The sequence below is a fragment of the Trichomycterus rosablanca genome, chromosome 1 (assembly GCF_030014385.1).
Source record: "Trichomycterus rosablanca isolate fTriRos1 chromosome 1, fTriRos1.hap1, whole genome shotgun sequence".
In the NCBI taxonomy this organism is placed as follows: domain Eukaryota; kingdom Metazoa; phylum Chordata; class Actinopteri; order Siluriformes; family Trichomycteridae; genus Trichomycterus; species Trichomycterus rosablanca.
Window position 1 is genome coordinate 66,840,605 of NC_085988.1, and position 27,830 is coordinate 66,868,434.

At 41.7% G+C, this 27,830-nt stretch overlaps 1 protein-coding gene across 2 annotated transcripts in view; it reads right to left on the reverse strand.

Moving 5' to 3' along the window:
* chchd3a (coiled-coil-helix-coiled-coil-helix domain containing 3a) overlaps nt 1-27,830 on the reverse strand; it is a 142,406-nt gene that overhangs the window by 85,224 nt on the left and 29,352 nt on the right. For both annotated transcript variants that reach the window (XM_063005529.1, XM_063005520.1), the window contains one exon: nt 26,222-26,315. In XM_063005529.1, the coding sequence (XP_062861599.1) occupies nt 26,222-26,315 (94 nt within the window). The remainder of the gene's footprint in view (nt 1-26,221; nt 26,316-27,830) is intronic.

A 27,830-nucleotide genomic window follows, 5' to 3' on the forward strand; every position in this document is an offset into this window, starting at 1 on the left:
GGGAGCCGGAGGGGACCTCATATCTGATGCAATTACGACATCTGCTGGCTGGTCGATGGCGCCTGCGCAGAGTCGAGGAATAATGCTGATCAGAGTGTGAACTCGCCTCTAGCAGGTGAAAAGATGCAGATGGCTACTGCACACGTGTCGGAGGGGGGCGTCTGTCAGTCTCACTCTTCTCAATCAGCAGAGGGGATCAGCATCAGTAGAGAGAAAGCATAATGCAATTGGGTAATTGGATACAACTAGGTTGGGAGGAAAATTGGGGGGAAAATGCCCAAAAAAATGTGACAGTGTCAAAACCTTACGTCAAAATTTAAGATTAAATCTTACAAACACCCACCTACACTGATTTTAACACAAGAGAAACGTTTTCGATTTTCACAGAGCTACATATAAGTCGAAATTCAGAATCAGTGTTTCATTTCCAAGATAACAAACCACTGCAATCTTAATTTACAGTTTTAGAGAGGGCTAGGAGACCACCTCACAACAAGAAAATAAGACATACTACTGCAAAGTCACGATGCACACTGAATGAGAAAAACAGTGCTTAAGAAATTCCTTTTTTTTATAATATTTATGTTTATTGGGAGAGTTCTCGCACTAAAAGTTTGTGCAAAGCCCCATTAAACTCTTGAAAATGTTGATCTCAAATGTCCTGACAGTTTGAGCGATTTCTGGATTGGCTCAGTTGCTAAGCAACCTCTTCTACCACCAAGCAGGCGGCGTGTTTTGCGGTGTAAACTCGGCAAGATGCAAACTGTAATCTGCAGCACCCTGTTTTCAATCAAATAAGCGCCGAAGTCAAAAAGCGGAGCTGGAGCCGGGAGGGAAGAATGAGCCAAAATATAATTATGTTACCTACTGAAACACAAACAAAACAGAGGAGCTACAGACGCTGAATGATACACACTGCAGCAAACGCAGCCTGCGATAGGTCAGCCGATACGCCGGCAAATGAAGCAGAAAGGGCAAAGTGTGATATTTTAGGGCTGTTTAGAAAGGACACTGTTGTATGTGAAGCAAGAGCAGGAAAGGACAGTGTGGTAACGGATGTTTGGTTTAATGGCTTCTGACTTTTACTGCGTAAACAATCATCCGAATACAAGGAGACAAATATAGAAAAAAAACAACTTATAAACATGGGAAAAGTTTACATTTTACTCAGACTTAGACCAGACGTACAGTACAGGCCAAAAGTTTGGACACACCAGCCAAAAGTTTGGACACACCTTCTCTTCAATGTTTTTTCTTGATTATTTTTATTTTCTACATTGTAGATTAATACTGAAGACATCCAAACTATGAAGAATTATGTAGTGAACCAAAAAGTGTTAAACAAACCAGAATATGTTTTATATTTTACCAACTCTACCTCTGCACAACCCAACTGATGGTCTCAAACACATTAAAAAAGCAACAAATTCCAAAAATTCACTCTAGACAAGGCACAAACATTCATTGAAAACCATTCCAGGTGGAAACCTAATAAAGCTGGTTGAGAAAATTTCAAAGAGTGTGCAAATCTGTCATTAAAGCAAAAGATGGCTACTTTGAAGAATCTAAAAAATAAAACATATTCTGGTTTGTTTAACACTTTTTTGTTTACTACATAATTCCACATGTGTTCCTTCATAGTTTGGATGTCTTTAGTATTAATCTACAATGTAGAAAATTTAAAAAAAATTAAGAAAAACCACAGGAATGAGAAGGTGTGTCCAAACTTTTGGCCTGTACTGTATATTTATCTAGACTAGATAAATATATATACAGTGTTTTAGCCACACATATTGCTAAGTAGAGTATACAAACAAGTCTATAAAACATACAGGGGTTGGACAAAATAACTGAAACACCTGGTTTTAGACCACAATAATTTATTAGTATGGTGTAGGGCCTCCTTTTGCGGCCAATACAGCGTCAATTCGTCTTGGAAATGACATATACAAGTCCTGCACAGTGGTCAGAGGGATTTTAAGCCATTCTTCTTGCAGGATAGTGGCCAGGTCACTACGTGATGCTGGTGGAGGAAAACGTTTCCTGACTTGCTTCTCCAAAACACCCCAAAGTGGCTCAATAATATTTAGATCTGGTGACTGTGCAGGCCATGCGAGATGTTCAACTTCACTTTCATGTTCATCAAACCAATCTTTCACCAGTCTTGCTGTGTGTATTGGTGCATTGTCATCCTGATACACGGCACCGCCATTGGATGCACATGGTCCTCCAGAATGGTTCGGTAGTCCTTGGCAGTGACACGCCCATCTAGCACAAGTATTGGGCCAAGGGAATGCCATGATATGGCAGCCCAAACCATCACTGATCCACCCCCATGCTTCACTCTGGGCATGCAACAGTCTGGGTGGTACGCTTCTTTGGGGCTTCTCCACACCGTAACTCTCCCGGATGTGGGGAAAACAGTAACGGTGGACTCATCAGAGAACAATACATGTTTCACATTGTCCACAGCCCAAGATTTGTGCTCCTTGCACCATTGAAACCGACGTTTGGCATTGGCACGAGTGACTAAAGGTTTGGCTATAGCAGCCCGGCCGTGTATATTGACCCTGTGGAGCTCCCGACGGACAGTTCTGGTGGAAACAGGAGAGTTGAGGTGCACATTTAATTCTGCCGTGATTTGGGCAGCCATGGTTTTATGTTTTTTGGATACAATCCGGGTTAGCACCCGGACATCCCTTTCAGACAGCTTCCTCTTGCGTCCACAGTTAATCCTGTTGGATGTGGTTTGTCCTTCTTGGTGGTATGCTGACATTACCCTGGATAACGTGGCTCTTGATACATCACAAAGACTTGCTGTCTTGGTCACAGATGCGCCAGCAAGACGTGCACCAACCATTTGTCCTCTTTTGAACTCTGGTATGTCACCCATAATGTTGTGTGCATTGCAATATTTTGAGCAAAACTGTGCTCTTACCCTGCTAATTGAACCTTCACACTCTGCTCTTACTGGTGCAATGTGCAATTAATGAAGATTGGCCACCAGACTGGTCCAATTTAGCCATGAAACCTCCCACACTAAAATGACAGGTGTTTCAGTTATTTTGTCCAACCCCTGTATGTTATGCTTTCAACTAGGTAGCAACAGTTTTGTAAAGAAACTTGTTCTTGTCTTAGCAGGGCTGTACATTTTACCTCATCCTACGTGCACTCCTGAGAAGAAGGCTGTCTAAATTCTTAGGTACCTTAAAATGCTGCCTACTGGGGTGACTTAATTTTAAGTGATAATCTGACTGAATAGCCAGGGGGCGAGTTTAATCTAAACTTTGCTTTTGGCCGGCATTTACACTGAGACGATTGGCTTAGGATGAGGGAGGGGAAAGTCAAACGGGTCCCTTACTGCTACTGCACTTGCTACCTCTGCTGGCTGGTCAAGGCGGCTGAACGAGGATCATTTATTCACGGATAGTAGTGCATAGTGTAGCAGTATGTATGCGATACTGGTCTCTGAGAGAACCCGTCTCTGGCAGGTGAAAAGAAGCGGTTGGCAGTTGTCAGAAGTGCGTGACTCTACGTATGCAATACTGGTCTCTGTGAGAACCCGTCTCTGGTAGGTGAAAAGAAGCGGCCGGCGGTTGTTAGTAGTGCGTGACACTACTGGTCTCTGTGAGAACCCGTCTCTGGCTGGTGAAAAGAAGCGGTCGGCGGTTGTTAGTAGTAAGTGACTCTACGTATGCAAAACTGGGCTCTGTGAAAACCCGTCTCTGGCAGGTGAATAGAAGCGGTCAGCACTTGTTAGTAGTGCGTGTTGCTATGCATGAGATACTGGTCTCTGTAAGAACCCACCTCTGGCAGGTGAGAAGAAGCGGTCAGCGCTTGTTAGTAGTGCGAGACTCTATGTATGTGATACTGGTCTCTGTAAGAACCCGTCTCTGGCAGGTGAAAAGAAGCGGTCAGCGCTCGTTAGTAGTGCATGATGCTACCCATGAGATACTGGTCTCTGAAAGAACCCGTCTCTGGCAGGTGAAAAGAAGCGGTCAGCACTTTTTAGTAGTGCGTTTTGCTATGCATGAGATACTGGTCTCTGTAAGAACCCACCTCTGGCAGGTGAAAAGAAGCGGTCAGCACTTGTTAGTAGTGCATGATGCTACGCATGAGATACTGGTCTCTGTAAGAACCCGTCTCTGGCAGGTGAAAAGAAGCGGTCAGCACTTGTTAGTAGTGCATGATGCTACGCATGAGATACTGGTCTCTGTAAGAACCCACCTCTGGCAGGTGAAAAGAAGCGGTCAGCGCTTGTTAGTAGTGCATGATGCTACGCATGAGATACTGGTCTCTGTAAGAACCCACCTCTGGCAGGTGAAAAGAAGCGGTCAGCGCTTGTTAGTAGTGCATGATGCTACCCATGAGATACTGGTCGCTGTAAAAACCCGTCTCTGGCAGGTGAAAAGAAGCGGTCAGCAGTTGTTAGTAGTGCGAGACTCTACGTATGTGATACTGGTCTCTGTGAGAACCTGTCTCTGGCAGGTGAAAAGAAGCGGTCAGCAGTTGTTAGTAGTACGAGACTCTACTTATGTGATACTGGTCTCTGTGAGAACCTGTCTCTGGCAGGTGAAAAGAAGCGGTCAGCGCTTGTTAGTAGTGCATGATGCTACCCATGAGATACTGGTCTTTGTAACAACCCGTCTCTGGCAGGTGAAAAGAAGCGGTCAGCACTTGTTAGTAGTGCAAGACTCTACGTATGTGATACTGGTCTCTGTGAGAACCTGTCTCTGGCAGGTGAAAAGAAGCGGTCAGCAGTTGTTAGTAGTGCGAGACTCTACGTATGTGATACTGGTCTCTGAGAGAACCTGTCTCTGGCAGGTGAAAAGAAGCGGTCAGCAGTTGTTAGTAGTGCGAGACTCTACGTATGTGATACTGGTCTCTGAGAGAACCTGTCTCTGGCAGGTGAAAAGAAGCGGTTGGTGGTTGTTAGTATGCGTGACTCTACGTATGTGATACTGGTCTCTGTGAGACCCCGTAAATGGGTTCAATGAGGAATTTTATTATTCTTAATATTACTTATAGGGTGGAAATGCCAGGTGTCCATGAGGAAATGAAATTGTTAAAGACTGACCAAACAAAGTTTATCAAAACCCTCAGCTAAAAAGAACAACTTGACAGAACATTTAGAGCAACATACCATTCCAGCCAAACAACACATTTAACTGTAACTTCTACATTCATTTCTAAGCCTGTTAACATGTCGAGCTGCACTGAAGTCCAGAGGCCATTAAGAGGACGAACAGGGAAGGTCAGACCACAATGAGAACTAATGGACTGGGGTTTTCTGAAAGGACAGCAAGGCAAAGCTTTGCTAAAAGCTTCTTCTATCAGAAAGGAAAAGGTGGACAGCCACCACACAGCTGCATTCCCATTCTTCACTACAGAAAGCCAACCAGCTTATCTGTAGTATCTGAAGGCTATTGTATGGTATGAGTCTGGTAGGACGATAGCATCATTATAATAAAAGTGTAGCCAGTCATCGAGGCTAATGAAATACTTAGCAACAGCCTAAGAGCTGGCTTAGACAATAAAACATAAGTCGACGTCTTAAAGTGCTGATGATGATTAAATAAATTCATTTTAAAGCTGAACATACTGTATGTGTGAGTGTATAATAAGACGTTTTGTCTCCTTCACACCAGATGTTAACATTTTTCCAATATCCATAAGAGTTCTTTCTCTCTGTCTCTTCCTGTCCATAAAGTTTTGATGTAATGACTAGGATAGAGACGGCCTTTACAGTTACAAAACAATGACACAGTTGCACAATCAGCACAGAATTATGGACCATCAGACATTATTGATCGATTAAAATCTAGACTAATTGTTTTTTTTTTTTATGTATTTATTTACATATATATTACACCGATCATACATAACATTATGACCACCTTCCTAATATTGTCTTGGTCCCCGTTTTGCAGCCCCATACACAACAAACTATGATGCACTGTGTATTCTGACACCTTTCTATCAGAACCAGCATTAACTTCTTCAGCAATCTGAGCTACAGTAGCTCGTCTGTTGGATCGGACCACACGGGCCAGCCTTCGCTCCCCACGTTCATCAGTGAGCCTTGGCCACCCATGACCCTGTCGCCGGTTTACCACTGTTTCTTTCTTGGACCACTTTTGATAGATACTGACCACTGCAGACCGGGAACACCCCACAAGAGCTGCAGTTTTGGAGATGCTCTGACCCAGTCGTCTAGACATCACAATTTGGACCTTGTCAAACTCACTCAAATCCTTACGCTTGCCCATTTTTCCCGATTCTAACACATCAACTCTGAGGATAAAACGTTCACTTGCTGGCTAATATATCCCACCCACTAACAGGTGCCGTGATTAAGAGATAATCAGTGTCATTCACTTCACCGGTCATAATGTTATGCCTGGTCGGTGTATATCAGGGGTTTTCAACCTGTGAGGCACCTGTCCAGGGGGGCGTGACATTACAATATTTTTATTTCTAAAACTAAAGCAATTCATTTTTCACCCACAGGGGACACATTTGATTAGTCCCGCTGACCATGCACACGCACGTTTAATGTTATCCAGTTCAGTCTGAAAAACCCCCTAAAAAAAGGGCTAACAGTGAAGATAAATCGGTGACACAAACAATGGCTGCTGTTATAGGACATATGTTATAGTGGGAGATACTCTGTTCACAATATCGCTATAAGTGAGTCAGGAGTCTTCTATCAGTCAAAGCAGAGTATCCTGAACCAGCAACTGATGTGCTTTTGCCTCTACTTGGCTCTGAGAAGTAATGTTTTCTGCTCTCATCTACATCAAAAGCAAGTACCGCTTACTATATCAAGTAAATATTTTAATCAGCAAAATTGCATCGTGTGTATGATGTGCACAACATTAATTATATTATTTTAGCTTATAAAGAGATTTCACAGTGGTTTCTGTGCGAGGGTTGTCGAGGGGGGGCCGCAAGTTTGAGGTCGGCACACGGAAGGGGGCGCATGTCAAAAAAGGTGTGGCCAAAAGTATGTGGACACCTGGCCATAAGCTTGTTGGACAACCCATTCCAAAACCATGAGGCTAGACATGAGGCTCTGCTGATATACAAGGGAGTTTGTGACCAGTCAGTCAAAAAGGCATTTGTAAGGTCAGGCTTTTGTATATAATTTGTGTTTATAATATAATTTGTGTTTATAATAACCTTAATACCAGTTGTGGGCAAACTACGGACCGTGGGCCTTGGCTGTTTAATCTGGCCCGTCGAGTATTCCCAAAATTGTCCTACAGACCGCATTCATTTCACCTTTTTCCGGCATTACCCTGCATTTCAGTTGATTCCACTGGATGGCGCACTTCAAACACTACCGCCCTTTGCTAAAGCCTACTGAAATTGAATAAGGTAGGTAGATAATCTTTACTTACTAGGTAATGAGTTTCACATGGAATTTATATAATTTCATTCCCCCTATCTGCTAGTAGCCTGGCCTGTCCATCGAATTTTAAAACCCAGTGTGGCCCTTTAGCCAAAAAGTTTGCCCACCATTGCTTTAAACCATGATATTTTATTTCATTTTTATCAATCGTTTCATCCTGGTGAACACTGAGCACAAGGCAGGAACATGCTGGTCAGGCCCAACCCCCAACCTCCTCCACCGGACACAGCCAATCATGCCTTTGTGGACACCCACCTGGCCGACAGCATCACGGATCTCAGCGGTGGTGGGCTGGCATAGCCCATAATATAATGATATTCTAACACTAAAATATTAACAATTTAAATAAATGGCAAAATAGACAGAGGGTATTCAGGAGGACACCTCCAGGGTATGCACTGGCATAAAACGTATCATCAAACCCTGCATTTCTCCACACAGACACCATTACTCCCCCTTGTCCCTTCATTAATGCACAGCCCCATTCCTGTCTGCTTTCTTGTGTGAAACACCTTAAACTGATGCACTCACAACACGGATTCACACGTGCATAACAGTTAGTCCACCAAACACTTAACTTATCATTGCTGCTTAAAGGCAGCGTGTAATATTCTTAAAGAAGAAGAATGGCAGAGAATGCATGGCATGAATTTTACATGAGTGGCGCCCGGTGCCTTCCTGGGACACTAGGTGTTTGGCCGGCTTCTCTATCAGACTGATATTCCAGCCACAAAATAATCAATCAGACAAAATTCTACAATACCCTTGGCTTTTTACTATACAGCATACATGGGGGGGAGCCCAAGTGTAGCAGTGGAACAGTGATCTACCCACTGATGGTTGCTCAAGAAAGCAACACTTATTGGAAGTAAGGGTATGAACAGAATGTAAGAGGCATGGAAGGGAGCCAAATCACAAAGAAATGAGGAGGAAATACAATAAAGCTATCCAGCAGGGTAAGAAAAAGTACTGACAGAGCAGACTGGCTCTTTTCTGAAGCACATTCCAATTTCACATGGAAATTGCATCAATTAGACCAAAACTTAGGGTTAGTTATTTGCTGTCCTACTGATCAGTGATGCATAAAAATCAGCACAATTATGTGTGTTCTCAGGCCCCTTATACCCCTTTTCCTCTGTTCTGGTTCGAAAAACTTGATTTTGAACCGATTCATAGTATTTTCACAACAAAAGAAGTTCCAGACTACAACCTTGAGTTCACAGCTGGCACCAAAGTGAACTAGGTTTTTCAGCGTGAACCGTGACGTCGTCTGTGGGCGTGTCAAGTTGTAAAGATTTGGTTGCTTTCACATGAGAAGCTGCAAAACTGCTTTTGCACTGCTGTGCTGTTGTTTTCTATGGAGCTTGACGCTGCATTTGCTTCTTTTAAAGTTAAACTTTAATCTTTAATTGACATTTTCAAAGCGCCTCCAATGAGACGAACTGTTTGATATGACGCGGCAAAAGCAACCCAGACAGTCCAAAAATGCTTAACATGAAAAAACAAAAAGCTTAACATGGCTTTTTATACTAAAACAACAACCGGGGAATTTCAGCAGTACAGAGCACTTATAAAGAGTGATAACTGAGAGAACTTTAGTGTTCCTATGTCGACTTTTAGTACATTAAGCCACGCTAGGTTTTTTTTTTTTTTTTTACATTAAGCTTTTTCGACTCTTCCGAGAAGCTGATTCCCAGCACCCCAAGCTAAACATGGATATATGTTGAGGGCCAGTGATAGCTCAGTGGTTAAGGTACTGGACTAGTAAACAGAAGGTTGCCGGTTCAAGCCCCGCCATCACCAAGTTGCCACTGTTGGGTCCCTTAGCAAGGCCCTTAACCCTCAATTGCTCATCGTGTTCCGCTCATTGTGTAAGTCGCTTTGGATAAAAGCATCTGCTAAATGCTGAAAATGAAAATGAAATTAAATGAAATATGTGAACACTTTTAGAGTGGATTTGATGGTTATTACACACAAATTGATGTTTGTGTCGTGGAACACTTTAGTGGTGTTGTACCGCACAGTTCAAGCCAAACACTGAGCAAAGCGGCTGTTTGCGCAGTGTCGCGGTGAACAAAGCACAAAACTCTACTCATGAATGCACTAAAAAAAAAAGTAACAGTGGTGACAAAGTCGCCTTCTATGTTTTTTTATCATCAATAGTTAATTAATGCTTTTTGCATAAAAACGAAAACATCTGTAACAGCACAAACACTCGCAGGTAATCTACAAAACTAGGCCAAGCCGGTTCTCTAAAAACACCAAGGTTTGAAGAAGCCTGAACAGAAGTGGTTCAAGAACCAGAGTTCTTTTGGTGGAAAAGAGCTATTATTGGTACCTATACTATTTGGTCAAAAGGACCTAGACACAGGGCGCTCCGGTGGCACATCGGTCTAGGTGGAACATGCTATTCCACTGCTTAGATCTCAAGCTCTCAAGTTCAAAACGCACGATTAGCTATGTCTGAGGAAGGTTGGCCGAAGGGATTTCTAATTGCCTCCGCTGGCTGGTCGATGATGCCTGCACAGAGATGGGGAATAATGTGCAGTATGTGACTCTTCAGAGGAGATACCGATTCCTGTGTGAACTCTACATTCTTAAGGCATTCAGTTGGTATGAGGTCAGAGCTCTGAAGCATCCCAACACCACAATGCTGGAAGCATATAATTTAATTTAATATTATTTCTTTTATACACCTATTAGTAATGAACCTAAACAATTATGATGAATGTCTAAGTACTTTTGACCATGTACCCTGGGTCGTAACACATCCAAATTTATTACATAAGCAAATGGTGAGATTTTTACATATGGACTGTTGAAAAACAAACACTTGCTCTGATGAGATCAGAGTTCGCCTCTGTCCCAACTTGTTTTTATGTGTTGCAAGCATCAATTAAGCTAATCAATTAAAATATTGGAAATCCTTTCTTCTACTTTTAGCAGAAAATTAGAGATTAAAGATTCTACTTCTACTGTTTACTGCATTTCACAAAATGTCCCAACTTTTTGGGAAATGGGGTTTGTATATATGAGAAAGTGAGAGAGAGAGAGAGAGAGAGAGAGAGAGAGAGAGAGAGAGAGTAAATGTAATACAGTTGATGAAGCACAGCTCCACGTTCTGAGAGCAGAACTGATGCCTCTGCAAGCACAAGACAAATGCTGGCCATTATCAAACCTGCTGCATCTAAACAAGGAAACACACACACACACACACACACACACACACACACACACTCACTCACAGCATCTACGCTGCCAGAACACAGTAAAGTAAGACACACTAGTATCCACTAGCTAGAATAAAACATATTTTACAACTGAAAACATTAGCATGTTAACACACTACACTTACACCTTATTTTATACTGTCTAAGAGCATTTTTTATAAATCTGTAAAAACAACCAGTAATAATAAATAAATAACAGTAGTTTTACTTAATCTGATTTAAATGTATTTTTCCAGCTAAAACTTCTCTGTGGCTGAATCCCAAATATCCTCCTATAAGACATCTAGTGCACTACATCTAGTGTAGAATGTCCTGTTATTTAAATATCTACATTTCAAATGAATAGTTAAAAAAAACCTTCACCATACCTTCTTTAATGCACATAATACAAAAGCACACAGCTCCAGCAGGCACTTTTTATTAAATCAAGAGTATAAAAGGAACTGCAGTGAACAGAAGTAAACAAGATATTGTGACTCCCAATTTCATATCATCTACATCTTGCTCCTAAAAGATATAACTTGTTTACCTACATACCCAGCAAGCAGCACGACAAATCCTAAGTGACTTTATTTAGGCTATCTAGTGCACTATATAGAGCAGGGGTGTCAAACTCATTTTCACCGAGGGCCACATCAGCATTATGGTGGCCCTCAAAGGGCCGATTGTAACGTATGCTGCTGTGATTGCAGTCTGTTGTTTTTCTTGGAGGCTGAATTCTGCATTTATATTGTCCTACTTTACCACAGACATGGCCTCATAACACAAGAGACGCACCGGTTTCTCTTCCTGAAGCACAAACTTGTTTTCATTTTCATTAAATTTCCTCCTCATGCTTAAATTTCTTAATTATCTTCTTGTACATTTTAGGATCATGTTTAAATATTTCTTAACATCATCTACTGGTGGGATGTGTCACTTTGCAGGTCACAAAATCAGCATGCATTTTGAGAGATGCAGTTAATGTAGGATTTTACAGTGTATTTTAAGACAATTGCTCTGCCCTCACTAATAGTTTATCCCCCTTGCTCAGCTAGACAGACAGACAGACAGACAGACAGACAGACAGACAGACAGACAGACAGACAGACAGCTCTCTTCAGAATACAGTCGGTTTTATTTGCTTCCCAGCTGTGTGATACACTGTGTGCACCAGAATGAAGTAAAAATACAAACAATAAAAACAATAAAGAACTTAATACAGTAAAAGCACACAGCTGTAGTCAAGTGTTACATCTGGTACAATATGAGATTTAACCAAACGTAAAATAGCGCTAACGAGTTAGCATTTTGTGTAAAGATACTAATTGCTATAGTAACAGTAACAATTGTATTTAATTACGGTAAATTTGTAACTAAAACGCTGTGATATACTCACTAAACATTTACAAACAACTGAGAATATAAACGCCACTACTTTCAGACGATGCTTTGGTATTATACTGCAAGATAATTATTTATATTTATTATTATTGTTTACATTACAACTCGCGTTCTTTTGCTGTAAAAGTCACATGGCTTGTCAGCGAAGGTCAAAGTTAGTTGCCATGACTACGATGTCAACAGTTGCCGTTTAAAGGCTCAGGTGTCACATTAAATTATAAGCGCGTCTCTGTAACGACTCGAACCATCACAACAATCGTACAGTCGCTTAAGCTCTCGCGGGCCACATAAAATGACGTGGCGGGCCGGATCTGGCCCGCGGGCCGTGAGTTTGACACCTCTGATATAGAGCGTAGATGTCGTCATTATTGATCTTTATGTAAGACAGGGAGGTAAACAGCAAGGAAGCTTTTAGGAATTGGAATACGCTACTTTACTGCTGCATTAAAACAATAAGTGATCTTGGCTTAGACACACATCAGCACATGCTCAGTATCGTCTTAAGCTTTATAATTGATGATAAAAACAGAGTAAAAGTGCTCTGAATGTGGCCAAAACATAATTCATTTGTTGTTGGAAATGCTAATGCATAGACAAGGGGTTTTAATGGCCTTTACTAGCAAGTGACACTGTTTTAAGAGCTCAAAACACCTTTCTTTTCTCATTGGCAAAATTAAGTGCAGTCTGTTAATAAGCGCATATTCCACAGAATAAAAGCCAATGATACCTGCCCTTATGAAGCTTTTAGTGACAGGAAACATGCTTACAACCAAAATAGCCTACACTACTGACAGTAATAGACACTACAAGCTTTACATTAGCCTAGAACTCTTATTATAGTTCATCCTGTATGAGTGATTTTGTTAATTAGTTCTTGCAGCCCTATAATTATTGTGTTGTTCTGATCTTCTGATCGTTTTAAAATGTAAATCTGGTTCAATATAACAAGGAACTCTGTCATTTGACTATCAAAATATGTTGTATTTAGTTTTTCTTCACTTGACATTTACTCAGTACTTTGTACTGGCGAACACTACACTAGTCTTTTGATCCCGTCCCGGTCACCTTTTTTAATTAGAAAATGTATTGTAGGTCCTTGTAATTATTGTACTAGTTTTCTATCTGCACTGTGTGTATTGTTTGCACTTTAGTTCTGTGTTTTACCCTGGTCCCTGAGGAACGCTGTTTCCTTTTAATATGTACTTGTATATAGCTGTAATGACATAGAAAAAAAAAGGTCAGATAATAAACAAAAACAAAGATTACAGCTGACTGGATTGGAGAATTTTTTGGCACGATTGTGGGTTCTTACAGTAGTGTAATAGCTGAAGAACAAAAAACAGAACTGTGGGCCTTTCTTTACATTGCTGTAGTCACATCACATTGGGTGTTGGATTTTGGAGTCTCTATTCTGTGCTAACTGTTGCTTCTTATCTGCTTACAACAGCTTAATGACAGACATGCTTATCTCTGTTCTTTAGACTCCCAGCCACATCTCGAGCAGCCACATAAGGATTTAACGAATATAAATATTTTATGCACAAGCAACAAAATACTCAATATTCAGGTGATATCAAACATAATATCTAAGTTTTCCATAACAAATCTTGAATAGATTTTTGGCGTTCGTCTAATGTTTGGCATAACATTGTTGGCCGCTTGGTCCCTCTACCAGACTTGGCACCGCTTTTACAACGGCTGCCCTTCCTTACACAACTTTACCTATTTTATCCAGGCTTGGGACAGGCACAGAGAACACTCACAGTGCACCTCACAGTGGCTAGGCTGTTTCGGCCATCCTTCATTAATACCTTTAATTCCAAATGGATCAAAGGGAATTTTATGTAACTTGATTTTATAGACAAGAGAAGACTAATGATGTAGTAAATAAATCATTTTAATTACTTGCTTAACTCAAAGTGATTCTGATCTAACAAGTAAATCTTTGCTTTCATCGTTGCGTAATATCTCACTTCAGCAACTCCTTTCACACTCGCACAGCAATCTGCTCTTAAATGACAGTACTTTTACATCAGGTCAATGTCTGGATAGAGCAAAGCCAAAAGAAAGCAAGAAAACTAATCAAAAAGTAAGACATGGGCTGGATGAAGAAAAATAGAGCTTTAAAAGAATCTAATATAAAAGCAGCTATAAGAGGAAAAAAAAAACACTGGAAAAAAATCCTAATTTAAAAAATGCAGACATTTTACTGTGGTCCATCTCTGCTTTCCATTTTTTGCCTATACAGCCTCTGAAATTGAGATTCAATTACTGCTTGATGGGAATGGCGAGGAGAAAGAGGTTATCTGCACTTTCATTAGTTTCAATTAAATGGCGGTCATGGATCTTTTACAAAAACACAGAACAAACAGACCGAAAAAAACCAACTCAATACCAAACTGAACTATTGAGCTATAGCAGTAAGCATGAGAAATGAAAAGAGAGTGAGGAGAAATTTTCATCTCTGTGAAAATCTCATCTCTTTTAACTCGGAGAGGGTGATGTGAGGGAAATTAAAGCAGCACTAAAACAGGACCAGGTTCTTCCAAAAATGCTGTGGTACAAAACAATAAAAATATTAAAAATTATTACATTATTTGTAGGATTCAGATATTGCTTGTTTTTCATAACTTTGGTAAAAAAAAAAATAATAATAATGAAAGAAAATTAGAACTTAGTAAATCAGTAATGGAGCGTTAATATATAAAAAAAACAGCAGAGGTTATTTAGGATTATTTTTAAAGTCTATATAAACATTGAGGTTGCTGATGAAACCACCAGAAAGCTGCTTTTGTTTTAATGCAGTATGCAGTGGTTTATTAGGGGCTTCTTTTAATTGCTGGTTGGAATTGGTTCGAATCTACACCAGCTCATCAGTGAAAATTGAAGAAAAGAAAGAAGTTAGCACAAGTTACTGTGTTTACATAAGAAATTGTAGATCCATACATTTAGGGGCCGCCACAGCAGATATGGTCCGCATACCAGACTTGGCACGGTTTTTATGCCGGATGGCCCTACTGACACAACTCTCCTTTCTTATTTTCATTTATTTATTTATTTATTAATTTTTTTTGCATTTTCTCCCAATTTAGCGTAGTCAATTTGTCTTCCACTGCTGGGGGATCCCCGATTGCAGTCGAGGTGGGTATATTGCTGCTCACGCCTCCTCTGACCCGCACCCAGCCCTTTGCGGAACTCTTTTATACCTATGCACTCTGCACAGGCGCCTCTCTATCTGCCAATTAGGGTCCTTACAGAGCGTTTGAAGACCCCACCCACATAGTCTGGTCAAACCGCCCTAGCTAGATGGCATCCAGCCGACCGGTGGCAACACCGAGTTTCGAACCGAGGAGTTCAGAATCTCGGCGCTGGTGTGCTAGAGGAATATCCCACTGCGCCACCTGGGCACATACAACGCTCCTTTTTTATATTTGGACTTGGAACAGGCACTGAGAACACTGACAAGTGCACGTCCTAATGGCTAGGCTGTTTCAGTCAACCTGCAATAATTTACATAGTCGTCACAGTGAGCATTAGATAATGTTTGGGTGGTGCAGTGACCTGATGATCGAATTGGAATCTCAGCCTGTATAGAGGGGAAAAGGACAAAAATCCATCTGTGCAGTACAGTTGCAGCACCTGCTGTCTCCCTGAGATGCCTGCACTAGCTTTGGAAGATCTGAAGGGCTTAGCGTGTCTCCATTACAGGCAGGTAAAAAGATACAGCTATGTGCAAGTTGGAAGACCACGTGATAGTCTCCACCCTGCTCAGCCAAACTGAAGGTGAAGCTAGCAGCATGATTCCAATAGGAGGGAGTTAAAGATAACTAGACTGGGAGCAAATGAGAAGTAGAAAAAAATAAAAATGCAATTATTTACCAGGATTTTAACATCATGTTTCACACTTTGGTTACATTCATGACAGAAACGGTAGTTACTGGTTACACAAGATTCATCAGTTCACAAGTTTAATGTGAAACACAGTCACGGACAATTTAGTATCTCCAATTCACCTCACTTGCATGTCTTTGGACTGTGGGAAGAAACCGGAGCTCCCAAAGGAAACCCACACAGACACGGGGAGAACATGCAAACTCAACACAGAAAGGACCCGGACCGCCCCACCTGGGGATCAAACCCAGGACCTTCTTGCTGTGAGGCGACAGTGCTACCCACTGGGCCACCGTGCCGCCCCGCATATACATAAAAAAGAGGTCGCCACAGCAGACTTGGCACAGTTTTTATGCGTGTTTGGGACAGGCACAGAGAACACGAATAAGTGCACCTCCCAATGGCTAGGCTGTTTTGACCATCCTTCAATAATTTACACAATCGTTACAGGCAACCATTAGATAATACTCGATCAAATGGGAATCTCAGCTGTGCTTTCAACCGTCCAGGTGCCCACTCACCTCCATGATTGGTTGTGCCGGTATAGAAGGAAAAAAGGACGAAACTACCAATCCTTCGTTGCAGTACAGTTGCGGCTCCTGCGGCCTGGTTTGGACGCCTGCACTAGCAATGGAAGATCTGGAGGGTTTAGCTCGTCTCAACTGCAAGTAGGTAAAGAGATATGAACGGCCAATGGCTACGTGCATGCTGGAGAGGGGTGTGCGATAGTCTCCGCCCTCCTCAACCAGACCCAAATGTAGTGGTAGCAGCATGATTCCAATGGGAGGAAATTAAGGATAACTAGATTGGGAGCAATTGAGGAGTAGAAAAAAATAAAAATGCAATTATTTATTAGGATTTTAACGTCATGTTTCACGCACTTTGGTTCCATTCATGACAGAAACGGTAGTTACTGGTTACACAAGATTCATCAGTTCACAAGTTCAATGTCAAACACAAGTTCAATGTATCTCCAGTTCACCTCACTTGCATGTCTTTGGACTGTGGGAGGAAAACGAAGCTCCTGGAGGAAACCCACGCAGACACAGGGAAAACATGCAAACTCAACACAGAAAGGACCAGGACCGCCCCATCTGGGAATCGAACCCAGGACCTTCTTGCTGTGAGGCGACAGTGCTACCCACTGAGCCACAGTGCCGCCCGAAAATGCAATGAAGTGAGTTTATTTTACCACATTACTGGAAAACCACATACAGTATTAAATACTATTGAAAATAAAAGATACATTAATGATTGTAAACTAATTGGCAGATAAGTTAGAATAGTGATGCTGATTAGGACACAGCCATAGATGCTTTAGCCATAGAGTTTTTCAAACTTCTTTCAAGTGACCCGTGATATTTACCGTGACCCAGGCAACACAAACAATGCATCAAAATAAAACACAAAACAAAATGTACTTAATAAATAAAACCAGTGGCAATCTGGTCCCACTGTGGTTTACAAATTTAACATAAAGCCTCCACAAGCGGTGTTCATGTACAAGCTCCCTTTGCTTCTATGTGCCTGTTAAAATTAGTTTATTGAATCATTATTTTTCTCTGAGACCCATTTTTTTTGGCTCGTAACACTTGGTTTGAAAAAACCTTCGCTACAGGCTTTCATGTTGTTTGATGTTACTAAAGTGGGCAGTTCTGCTCAAGCATTTATAGCGATGACTTGTTTTCCTTCTCAAACATAAAAAGCTTCATTTCCATCTCTGATTGGCTGCTGCATGAATACGTCGAGATGGGCTCCCTCAAACGTTCAAAGTCAATTCAGAAGTCTTTTTTACCAGACGACGGCGTGTCATTTTAACGCACGGCCGACCGTCGACGCGTATGATCTGCCAGCACATCGTACTCGTTAAAATCAATAGCGTGAGTGGGTTTTTGATAGATGTCAAGAAAGCCGATGTGAACGGAGCCTTAGAAGTCTTCGTTCTCCTCCCGCGGCTAATTTATTTCACGCACGGCCGTGTTTACTTCTCTGCACGGTGAAAAACAAAAAGCTGGACTGACTGTGTAAACTCCGTCATATAAATTATACACAAGCGTCTGAGAAAAGCCCTTATGGGTTCTAGCATGACTGTGCTCGGTGTGAGTGATGCGAGGTCTGTAAAGATTATGATTTGATGAGTTTGGTGTGACTGCACAAAGCTCTGACCACAGCTGTGAACATATTTGGCAAAAAGGCCTGGCTTGCAGTCAGAAGTCCAATTCATTTCAAACATCACTACTCAGCCCAGCAAATGCTCTATTAACTGAATGGCTATGCATTTTTATGGATTTCTAAGGATTTTTAGAAGAGTGGAGGCTGTTATAGCAGTTATAGCTCAGAGTCTTTGTTGCAGGCTAGTTGGCTTTGGTGCAATACAAGTGTATCTAGGGCAGATTGAATGCATTTATTTGTCATATACACATATGTACAGTACAATACAGCTTAAGAATATTGGAAGCTGGGGTCAGAGTGCAGGGTCAGCCATTGTACGGCACCCCTTGAGCAAAAGGGTTAGGGGTTTTTCTCAAGGGCCCAAAAGGATTCAAACCCACAACCTTCCAGTTGGTTTGTTTATTGTTTGTTTAGTTACTCATTACACAAGATTCATCAGGTCACAAGGTTATATCAAACACAGTCATGGACAATTTTGTATCTCCAATTCACCTCACTTGCATGTCTTTGGACTGTGGGAGGAAACCGGAGCACCCGGAGGAAATCCACGCGGACACGGGGAGAACATGCAAACTCCACACAGAAAGGACCCGGACCACTCCATCTGGGGATCGAACCCAGGACCTTCTTGCTGTGAGGCGACTTCTTGCTGTGCTACCCACTTATCCACCGTGTCGCGCCCCCCTACCAGTAGGTAACCCATAGCTCTTACAACTAGGTTACCACTGTCAATTTAGGATTGGAGGGTTAAAACCATTGAAATTACACCATTTTCCACTATTAACAAATGCCAAACTTGACAGTTCTCCTTTAAAATAAACACCTTCTCATGTTAAGGGGCAAAAGTAAACATTATTACCCTTTACACAGTCATATTAAGTCAACAGAAAGCACCAAATCAAAAAAATAAAAGAAAAAATTCACCAGGGCACGTTTTGCACACGACCTAAGGACACCAAGCAGAAAAAAAAATAAAAAAAAGCCAGACAAACAACTAAATGGAGGACAACATTAAGAAAAATATTGATTCTGTTCCTTCAAGCATGACATCATGGTCAATAAAGCTCCTACTTTGGCCTAATGGTGTTGCCTGGGTGATGGGACGGAGCGCTACGCCTCCGCCAACTCAACAACAACAATGTAAAACAACAGACTCGACCCCTAAATTTGCTTTCATGGCCGACAGAAAATGAACAGTCGATAGCAATTTCTATAGGTCAGCAGTGTGGACCTGTGTAGGGACAGAGCTAAGCACCAGACGGAGGAAATGCTTGAAGTGAAAGAGCCGTGCAGGCAGGTTTTAAAGATAATAACCATACCTGAGGTTTTGTTCATTACACTGTATGGCTAAAAGTATGTGGCTACCTGCTCAAGACCTGGCTGAAGAACCTTTTTCCAAACCGTGGGATTTAATATGAGAGTTAACTCCCAGGCTATACTCATCTAGGAAAGCTTTCTGCAAGATTTCGGGGTGCATCCCTATAGAACTTTGTGCCCATTTAGTAGAAAAAGAGCATTGTAAGGTCAGGTACTAATTGTAGAAAGTCAAATTCATCAATTTGGTTGAGGTCAGAATCTGTGCAGGCCAATGAAGTTCCTCCACACCAAACCATGTCTTTATTGTTCTCACTTTGTGTACAGGGACACTCATGCTGGAATAATAAACAGCGTTATCTTAACCATTGCCACTAGGGATGTCCCGATCACGTTGTTTTGTTCCCGATCATTAATTTTTATCCCGATCCGATACCAAGTCTAAAACCGATACTTGTATTTTGTAGATATTGTCTAGATAAGAACTAGATAATACTGTTCACACAGTGCACACTTCAAGTACATTACAGTTATTCACATTAATCCAATGTACATGTTTAACAACTGAATAGCTCTGCAGTGCTGTAGGAAAAAAATTGCCTGCATCCAAGCTATTGCTTAATGTTCTTTTATTTTTACAAAATAAAAGTAAACAAACTTAGTGCAGCATTGTAGTAGTAAAACTAGAACACTCAAAATGAAGTGTGTTTTGACCCTTTGGGGCTTCCATAGTGCATGGAATAGCGTGCTTGGCTAACGCGATGACTCTAGCTGTCCGCTATTCGGTACCGTAACAGAAGAAGTTAATAAAGTGTTCTGCTCCCGACAATATGTGAATATACCGTGTATTTATTTCTTTATTAAGCAGGTGCATCACTACGACGCTCGGTTACATAACTAAGCCAATCAGAGTGCTTAATACTGAGATGTCGTTCAGTCTTGTAACATGGTAACGCTGTATGTTAGGGTCCTGAAGTTTTCATACTCGGATTAAAAGTTATTGTTTTGTAAACCGGTGTGATCCTTGACTCACCCATCATATAAACAGTAAAATTCTACAGTAATGAACGCAGCTCTGCTACTACCGGCTCGTGAAACGCTCGCATTGCAGACGTTACACTTCACTGTTGAACTTGTTTCACTTTCCAATTCAAAGTATTTCCACACAGCGGACATGCTGACGTAAGACAAAGGATCGGCTTAGGATCCGATCAATTAAAAAATGCCTTGATCGGCCCCGATTCCGATCTTTGAGATCGGATCGGGACATCCCTAATTGCCACAAAGTTAAAACCTCTGTAATCTCTCATCTACATCTGCGGCATTTAGCAGAAGCTTTTATCTAAAGCGACTTACAATTGTGACCGTATACAATCTAAGCAGTAGAGGGTTAAGCGCCTTGCTCAAGAGCCCAACAGTGGCTGCTAAATGTGGGGCTTGAACCTGCAACCTTGTGATCACACCTTAACCACTGAGCTACTGAGTAATTTATGATAGCCCACTGTCGCTGGGTTCCAGGTTTCGAATCCTGAGCACTGCTATCGACCGGTCAAGTGTCTACATAAAGACACGAGTGGACATATCTAAGGACTGGGGCTTGTGGCCGAGACCCATGATGGTTACTGCACTGCACCCATTGATTCCAGGAACCAGATATACATCCCAGACTCTAACCAACATAAAGCAGTGGTTACACATGTAAATAACATTAAAAAAAAAAGAAATGAAATAACTTTATACACCTTTTAGCAATGAGTGTAGCTGAAACACTTAAACTAAATGAATTAAAAGTGCGCATAGTGTTAATTGTGACTGTTGTTCGGGTGGCACAGAGGTATATGGGGCTCGAATTTCAGCTCTGTCAGTCAACAGTCTGCATGGACACAATGGGTTGTGTCTGAGGTGAGACGGGTGGCCGAAACAGCCTAGCCATTGGAAGGTCAACTTGTCAGTGTGCTCTCAGTGCCGGTCCCAAGCCTGGATAAAAATAGGACGGCTGCATCAGGAAGGGCATCCAGCATATAAACTGTGCCAAATCAGGTATGCAGACCAGAATAATCCACTGTTGCAACCTCTATATATGGGAGCAGCCAAAAGAAAAAAAAACAATTAACTGTTGTTTAGAATTTGCACTGATTATTAAAATAATAACAAAGAATAAATTTCATTTTAAAGTTTCACCACCTAACACTGGTCATGAGGCAAGAACACCTCTGACATTCGAACCCTGAGCTATATAAAGCCTATGTTATAGCAGAATTTTAAATTAAAGAGACAGCTAGGGAGAAAGACTGAGCTCTCATCAGTGGAAGTTAATAAATCAGCCCGTCAGAAAGGAGGAAATTAGCCCTCCAATGATTAATTGATTTAGCAAAAAAAGGGGAAAAGGAGAGAGCGGCTGATGGGTAGCGGAAGAAAAGAGAATGAGTCCAAGGTGAGCACAGCTAGATTTGTGTCCCAATATGACCAGTGCAGAGATATGACTTTATAATCTGTCTAACATTGATTAGTATTTGTCCCTGTGTTGTTCTATCTGATCTTAAAATGACTTTTTAATCCCAGTGCTCGAATACAGCATGCATGCTTTTTCTATTAGCAGGAGGACTCGCATTCAGGGTGAAGTGGAACGGTGTGAATGTCTTGCAAGCACGAAAAGCACGGCTTCAAGCCCCAAAAGCAACATTTCCCCTAAAATTTGGTCCTGGGTCCGTTTCTTTCCACATGCAGCATGGTTTAAAAAAATAATAATTAAGTAAGAAATTATACTTATTTATTGTATTATATAAATTATATTTCTACACCGATCAGCCATAACATTAAAACCACCTCCTTGTTTCTACACTCACTGTTCATTTTATCAGCTCCACTTAACATATAGAAGCACTTTGTAGTTATACAATTACTGACTGTAGTCCATCTGTTTATCTACATACTTATCTACAAGTCTGCTTTCACACTGTTCTTCAATGGTCACGACCCCCACCAGGCCATCACAGAGTAGGTAATATTTGGGTGGTGGATCATTCTCAGCACTGCAGTGACACTTGTAGGTGGTGCGTTAGTGTGTGTTGTGCTGGTATGAGTGGATAAGACACAGCAGCGCTGCTGGAGTTTTTAAATACCGTGTCCACTCACTGTCCACTCTATTAGACACTCCTACCTAGTTGGTTCCCCTTGTAGATGTAAAGTCAGAGACGATCGCTCATCTATTGCTGCTGTTTGAGTTGGTCATCTTCTAGACCTTCATCAGTGGTCACAGGACGCTGCCCACGGGGCACTGTTGGCTGGATATTTTTGGTTGGTGGACTATTGTCAGTCCAGCAGTAACAGTGAGGTGTTTAAAATCTCCAGCAGCATTGCTGTGTCTGATCCACTCATACCAGCACAACACACACTAACACATTACCCCATGTCAGTGTCACTGCAGTGCCGAGGATGATCCACCATCTAAATAATACCTGCTCTGTAGTGGTCCGTGGGGGTCCTGACCATTGGAGGACAGCATGAAAGGGGGCTAACAAAGTATGCAGAGAATTAAATGGACTAAAGTCAGTAATTGTAGAACTACAAAGTGCTTCTATATGGTAAGTGGAGCTGATAAAATGGACAGTGAGTGTAGAAACAAGGAGGTGGTTTTAATGTTATGGCTGATCAGTGTATAATAATGCTTGTATGTAAAGAATATACACAATCCTAGATCCATTCCATAGGCTTGAAATGATGTCCAAAGCACAAAGTGGATCAGTGTAAAGGATAAACAAATTCCTGTGCATGCTGTGACTCACAGAGCAACAACGGACGACACAAGGGTAAGCGTGAAGGCAAAAAAATATGCCGAGTTATATCATTTTTCAAATGGACACAAATTGTACATGAAAAAAGCTGTCACCTGAGCGGTCGGTGGGAGGGAAAAAAATCATATTTCCTGTTCGGATTAGATTATACTTCTCCGCAGCACAAACACAGAGTGTCAATGACCAATGTTTGAAAGAGAAACTCATGCAGCAGCATCAGCTGGTGCTTTTTTCTCCTCCCTGAGTCTTACAGAGCGCAGAGCCATGCTGTTGCGGGAACTACAAGCCGTCATCTGCGACCAGCCTGACTATCTGGCAGAACTCATAACGGCAGCAGTAACGAGGAACCCTGCATTAGTGTGTCTGTGGAGGCACTCTGCCGGTCAATAGCACAGCTGGGATTTTAACTTCAAAGCTTGAGATCCCAGCTATGTGGGATAGACCGTTGGACCACTGTGCCACTCAAGTGCCCTCCAAATGCTCCTCACTACAATACAGACTGGGAGAGGGACTACAAGGCTTAAGGCTTGGAACAGGGTTTCACACTTTTTCTTTGGCGTGCCTTTGTACTTATGAATTTATAAAGTGGGCTGGGATAGTGGCTCAATGGGTAGCACTGTCAACTCACAGAAGGAATGTTCTGGGTTTGATTCCCAGGTGGAGTGGTCCAGGTCGTTTCTGTGTGGAGTTTGCAAGTTCCGCCTGTGTCTGCATGGGTTTCCTCTCATAGTCTCTGTAACCTGTAACTAACTGTCCTGTTATGAATGTAACCAAAGTGCAAACCATGACATTAAAATCCTAATAAAAAAAGTGGGTGGTGAAAATATAATAAGAAAAAAAATGTTAGTATTCACCTAACATATCTTATGAGGTCATTAACTGTTGCTTACAATATTTGGATACGTACCGCCCATCTACCCAGGGATTTAATTTTTTTAATCATTGTTTTCACACTTTGGTTACATTCATGACAGGACAGGTAGTTACTGGTTACACAAGGTTTATCAGATCACAAGGTTATATCAAACACAGTCATGGACAATTTTGTATTTCCAATTCACCTCACTTGCATGTCTTTGGACTGTGGGAGGAAACCGGAGCTCCCGGAGGAAACCCACACACAAAGGGGAGAACATGCAAACTCGAGACAGAAAGAACCCGGACTGCTTCACCTGGGAATCGAAGCCAGGACCTTCTTGCTGTGAGGCGACAGTGCTACCCACCGAGCCACAATGCCGCCCAACTAAACAAAGTAGGCAGTAGTAAAAATGTAATAAAAGTAAAAAAGAATTATGTTAGTATTTACTAAGCATATGTGGGGTGGCCATTAGCTGTTCACAGTTCCGTACAATATTTGGATACGTACTGTCCAGCTACCTAGACATAAGCAAGTTTATTGATATAAACTAATATCCAAAAAGGAATAAAAGATAAGGATTTTGCCCGATTAAACATTTTCTATAGCCAGTGTGTGTGTGTGTGTGTGTGTGTGTGTGTGTGTGTGTGTGTGTGTGTGTGTGTCAAGGAAGTCAAAGATGGCAGAAATTGTAATTAAATCACCAAAGACGTTAAGTAAATAACTTCCATAATGGCACGCGTTCTGCCAACAAGTTTTTAACTAATAAAGCTGCTGATTTGCCTTTAGTATGTTCACCATTAATAGTAAGTTAACCCTACAATAAAATTGGGAAAACAGTGGAAAGCCACGAAACTCAATGAGCTGGAAGCTTTTGTGCATGAAGAATGAGCAAATATTGTACAAGTGAGGGGTCAGAAGCTTCTAGCTCCTACCCAAATCATTTATTAGAGGTTTTAAAGGCAAAAGGATGTTCCACCGAGTACTGAGGCCGGGGATTGAATAATAGTGCATATAGACATATCAAGAGAACATTAAATTATGTCAATGTATGTTCTGAACCAGGGATGCATCAATACCATTTTTCCCAACCAAGTACAAGTACAAGTACATGCATTTTTGTACTTGCCGATACCGATACCAATACTTATTTAGAATACCGTTTTTTTTAAACAAAAACACACGTGAGAAGTGACGAGAAGTTTCATGATACCACGTCCAAAAATGCACGTCAACAAGCAGCGAGTGATCAAAGTGTTTGTGCGCTGACGTGATGAAATCAAGGAAGAAAAATAAATGAATCTGAGTGGCAACACGAATAGCATGGATTGTTCTGTAGTGAGTTGGAGGTTAATAAATATTTTTGCAATGTTGGTGTTTTGTTATGTTTTGTAGAGAGCGATCAGGTCAGAAATACTGTAAAACGTGTGTGTGTGCCGGTGTATTCTGATATAAACTATATTATCCCCCTGTCCCACCTGTTTACACTCCTCTCCTGCGTTTCCCCTCACACCGTATCCTGCGTTCTCATTGCCTGTTCGACATGTCACTCATTCCCAGTCGCACATCTGAGATCAGAATCTGACGTGCTAGAAAACTCGAGAGCTCGGCGAGCCGGTCGGATCGAGTTGTTGGATAGTTCACACTTAGTGTTCGAGAGCCGAGTTTTGATCGCCGAGCGAACGCCGAGTTGCTCCCGAGCAGGCAAATCTAGCACCGACCAGTCGCCGAGCAAAAATCAGGGCAAAAATCGTGTAGTGTGAACTAGGCATAACGCAGCAACGCACACTAGGCACACGGTATCGGATGTTTAGTATCGGAGCCTCGTTTGCGAGTACGAGTACAAGTTAATGAGCGCGGTATCGGGCAAATACCCGATACCAGTATCGGTACTCATGCATCGGTACTCATGTATCAAAAATATTCTTTCTCTATTAAACGAGATTCTTGTTGTATATTTTCATTTAATTCTATACACACAATACGCCATAATACCCTTTTAAAATAAAGAGGGTTGAACAACAGTGGACTGCAACTGTAAAATGTAATGTTTCCATAACAGATTTAATAATCAGATTAAACAAAACTGGCACTGTTAGTGAATCAGACATCCTAGATCAAATCATCAGTGTTTCAGTATACACTGCAGGTGTCTGTGTCCACTCACCACTGATGAATCTCTTGTTGTGTCCTGGTTCTCTCCTCTTGAATTCCTTTCTGCACTTCTTCTGTGATCCTTCTCCTCAACTCTAAATCATCCACTGCAGTTAGGAGAGAACACACGAGGAGGCAACTGAGTCAAATCAACTCAACTCAAAGTTTATTTGTCTTATACAGATCATACAATGCTTTTCTCCATGTTCATTTAACTTGTTTCTTCATTTTTATTTATTCATTTACACCCGCTTTTTTATCGTAAGGAAATAGTCTTCCGCTGCTGGGGACCCTGATCGCGTCCGAGGACCCCTTTTAATTCGCCCATACTTTGGTGGATGGGCATGTGAGAGTCCCGCACCTTCTGTACAGGCGCCTCAGGTTACTAACCAGGGTTTTGACACAGCGTTTAAAGACCCCACCCACTTATTTGTCCGGTTTTTCCCACGCAGGAGACTGGTGGCCGATTTTGTCTGCTGCAGGCACTGCCAATTGTGCCTGATAGAGGGCGCCCAGTCGGCTGGTAGCAGAGCTGAGATTCAAACGCCCAGCGCTGGTGTGGTAGCAAAATATCCTGCTGCGCCACCTGGGCGTTGTAGTAAAATGCAATATATGCCTATAAAGTAAATACAGTGTGTGTTATGTGCAAACCAGTGTTGTGCAGTTTTTTAGTGAGTTATGACTACATACACCCACATGTGCATGAATGTACACATCTACAACTGCCATTGAGAGGGACACATCAGGAGTTTGCATGTTCTTCCTGTGTCTGCGTGGGTTTCCCCCGGGAGCACCGGATTCCTGCCCTTGTTTATTTATTAATATTTATTAGGCTTGTAACTTCATGTTTTACACACTTTGGTTACATTCATGACAGGACAGGTAGTTACTGGTTACACAAGATTCATCAGTTCACAAGTTTAATATCAAACACAGTCATGGACAATTTAGTATCTCCAATTCATCTCACTTGCATGTCTTTGGACTGTGGGAGGAAACCGGAGCTCCCAGAGGAAACCCACACAGAAACGTGGAAAACACGTTGTGACAGTGCAACCCACTGAGCCAGAGTGCTGCCTGCTAGTCTGTATGACCTAAAGTTGGGTTACAACATGATTAAACCATTGGGACTTAATAACCACTCTTAATTAGCTTCAGCTGTGTAGTGATGTAGAAATACCGGTTATCTTTAACACCCCTACTCTGTCGATTCTAGACAGTGCATCACAGATTTTCAAGAACGTTATTCAAAGCATTTCTGAGTAACTTCGGGACCCAAGATCAAATCTAAAAATAATTCAGCATGTCTGCCATATGAAGGGGTCAAAAATCCATAAGAGTCGTGCCAGATACTTGATGATGGGTCAAGGTGAAACGAGCTAAGGAACACATTAGGGTCATTCCTGGGATTGGGTGCCTTTTGGACCTTAAAACTTTTTGAAAATGAAACACTGTTTTAATTAAATTACACATGCACCTCTTATACACTGTGACGTCCAGCCTGTTACGTATTAGGTCGTGGACCATAACCAGGTGGACATTCTGACATAAAATTAGCCATTAGCTAGTGAGTGAGCAAAACCATGCTAGCATAAAAGTGAATTCAGACAAAGAATTCTCTG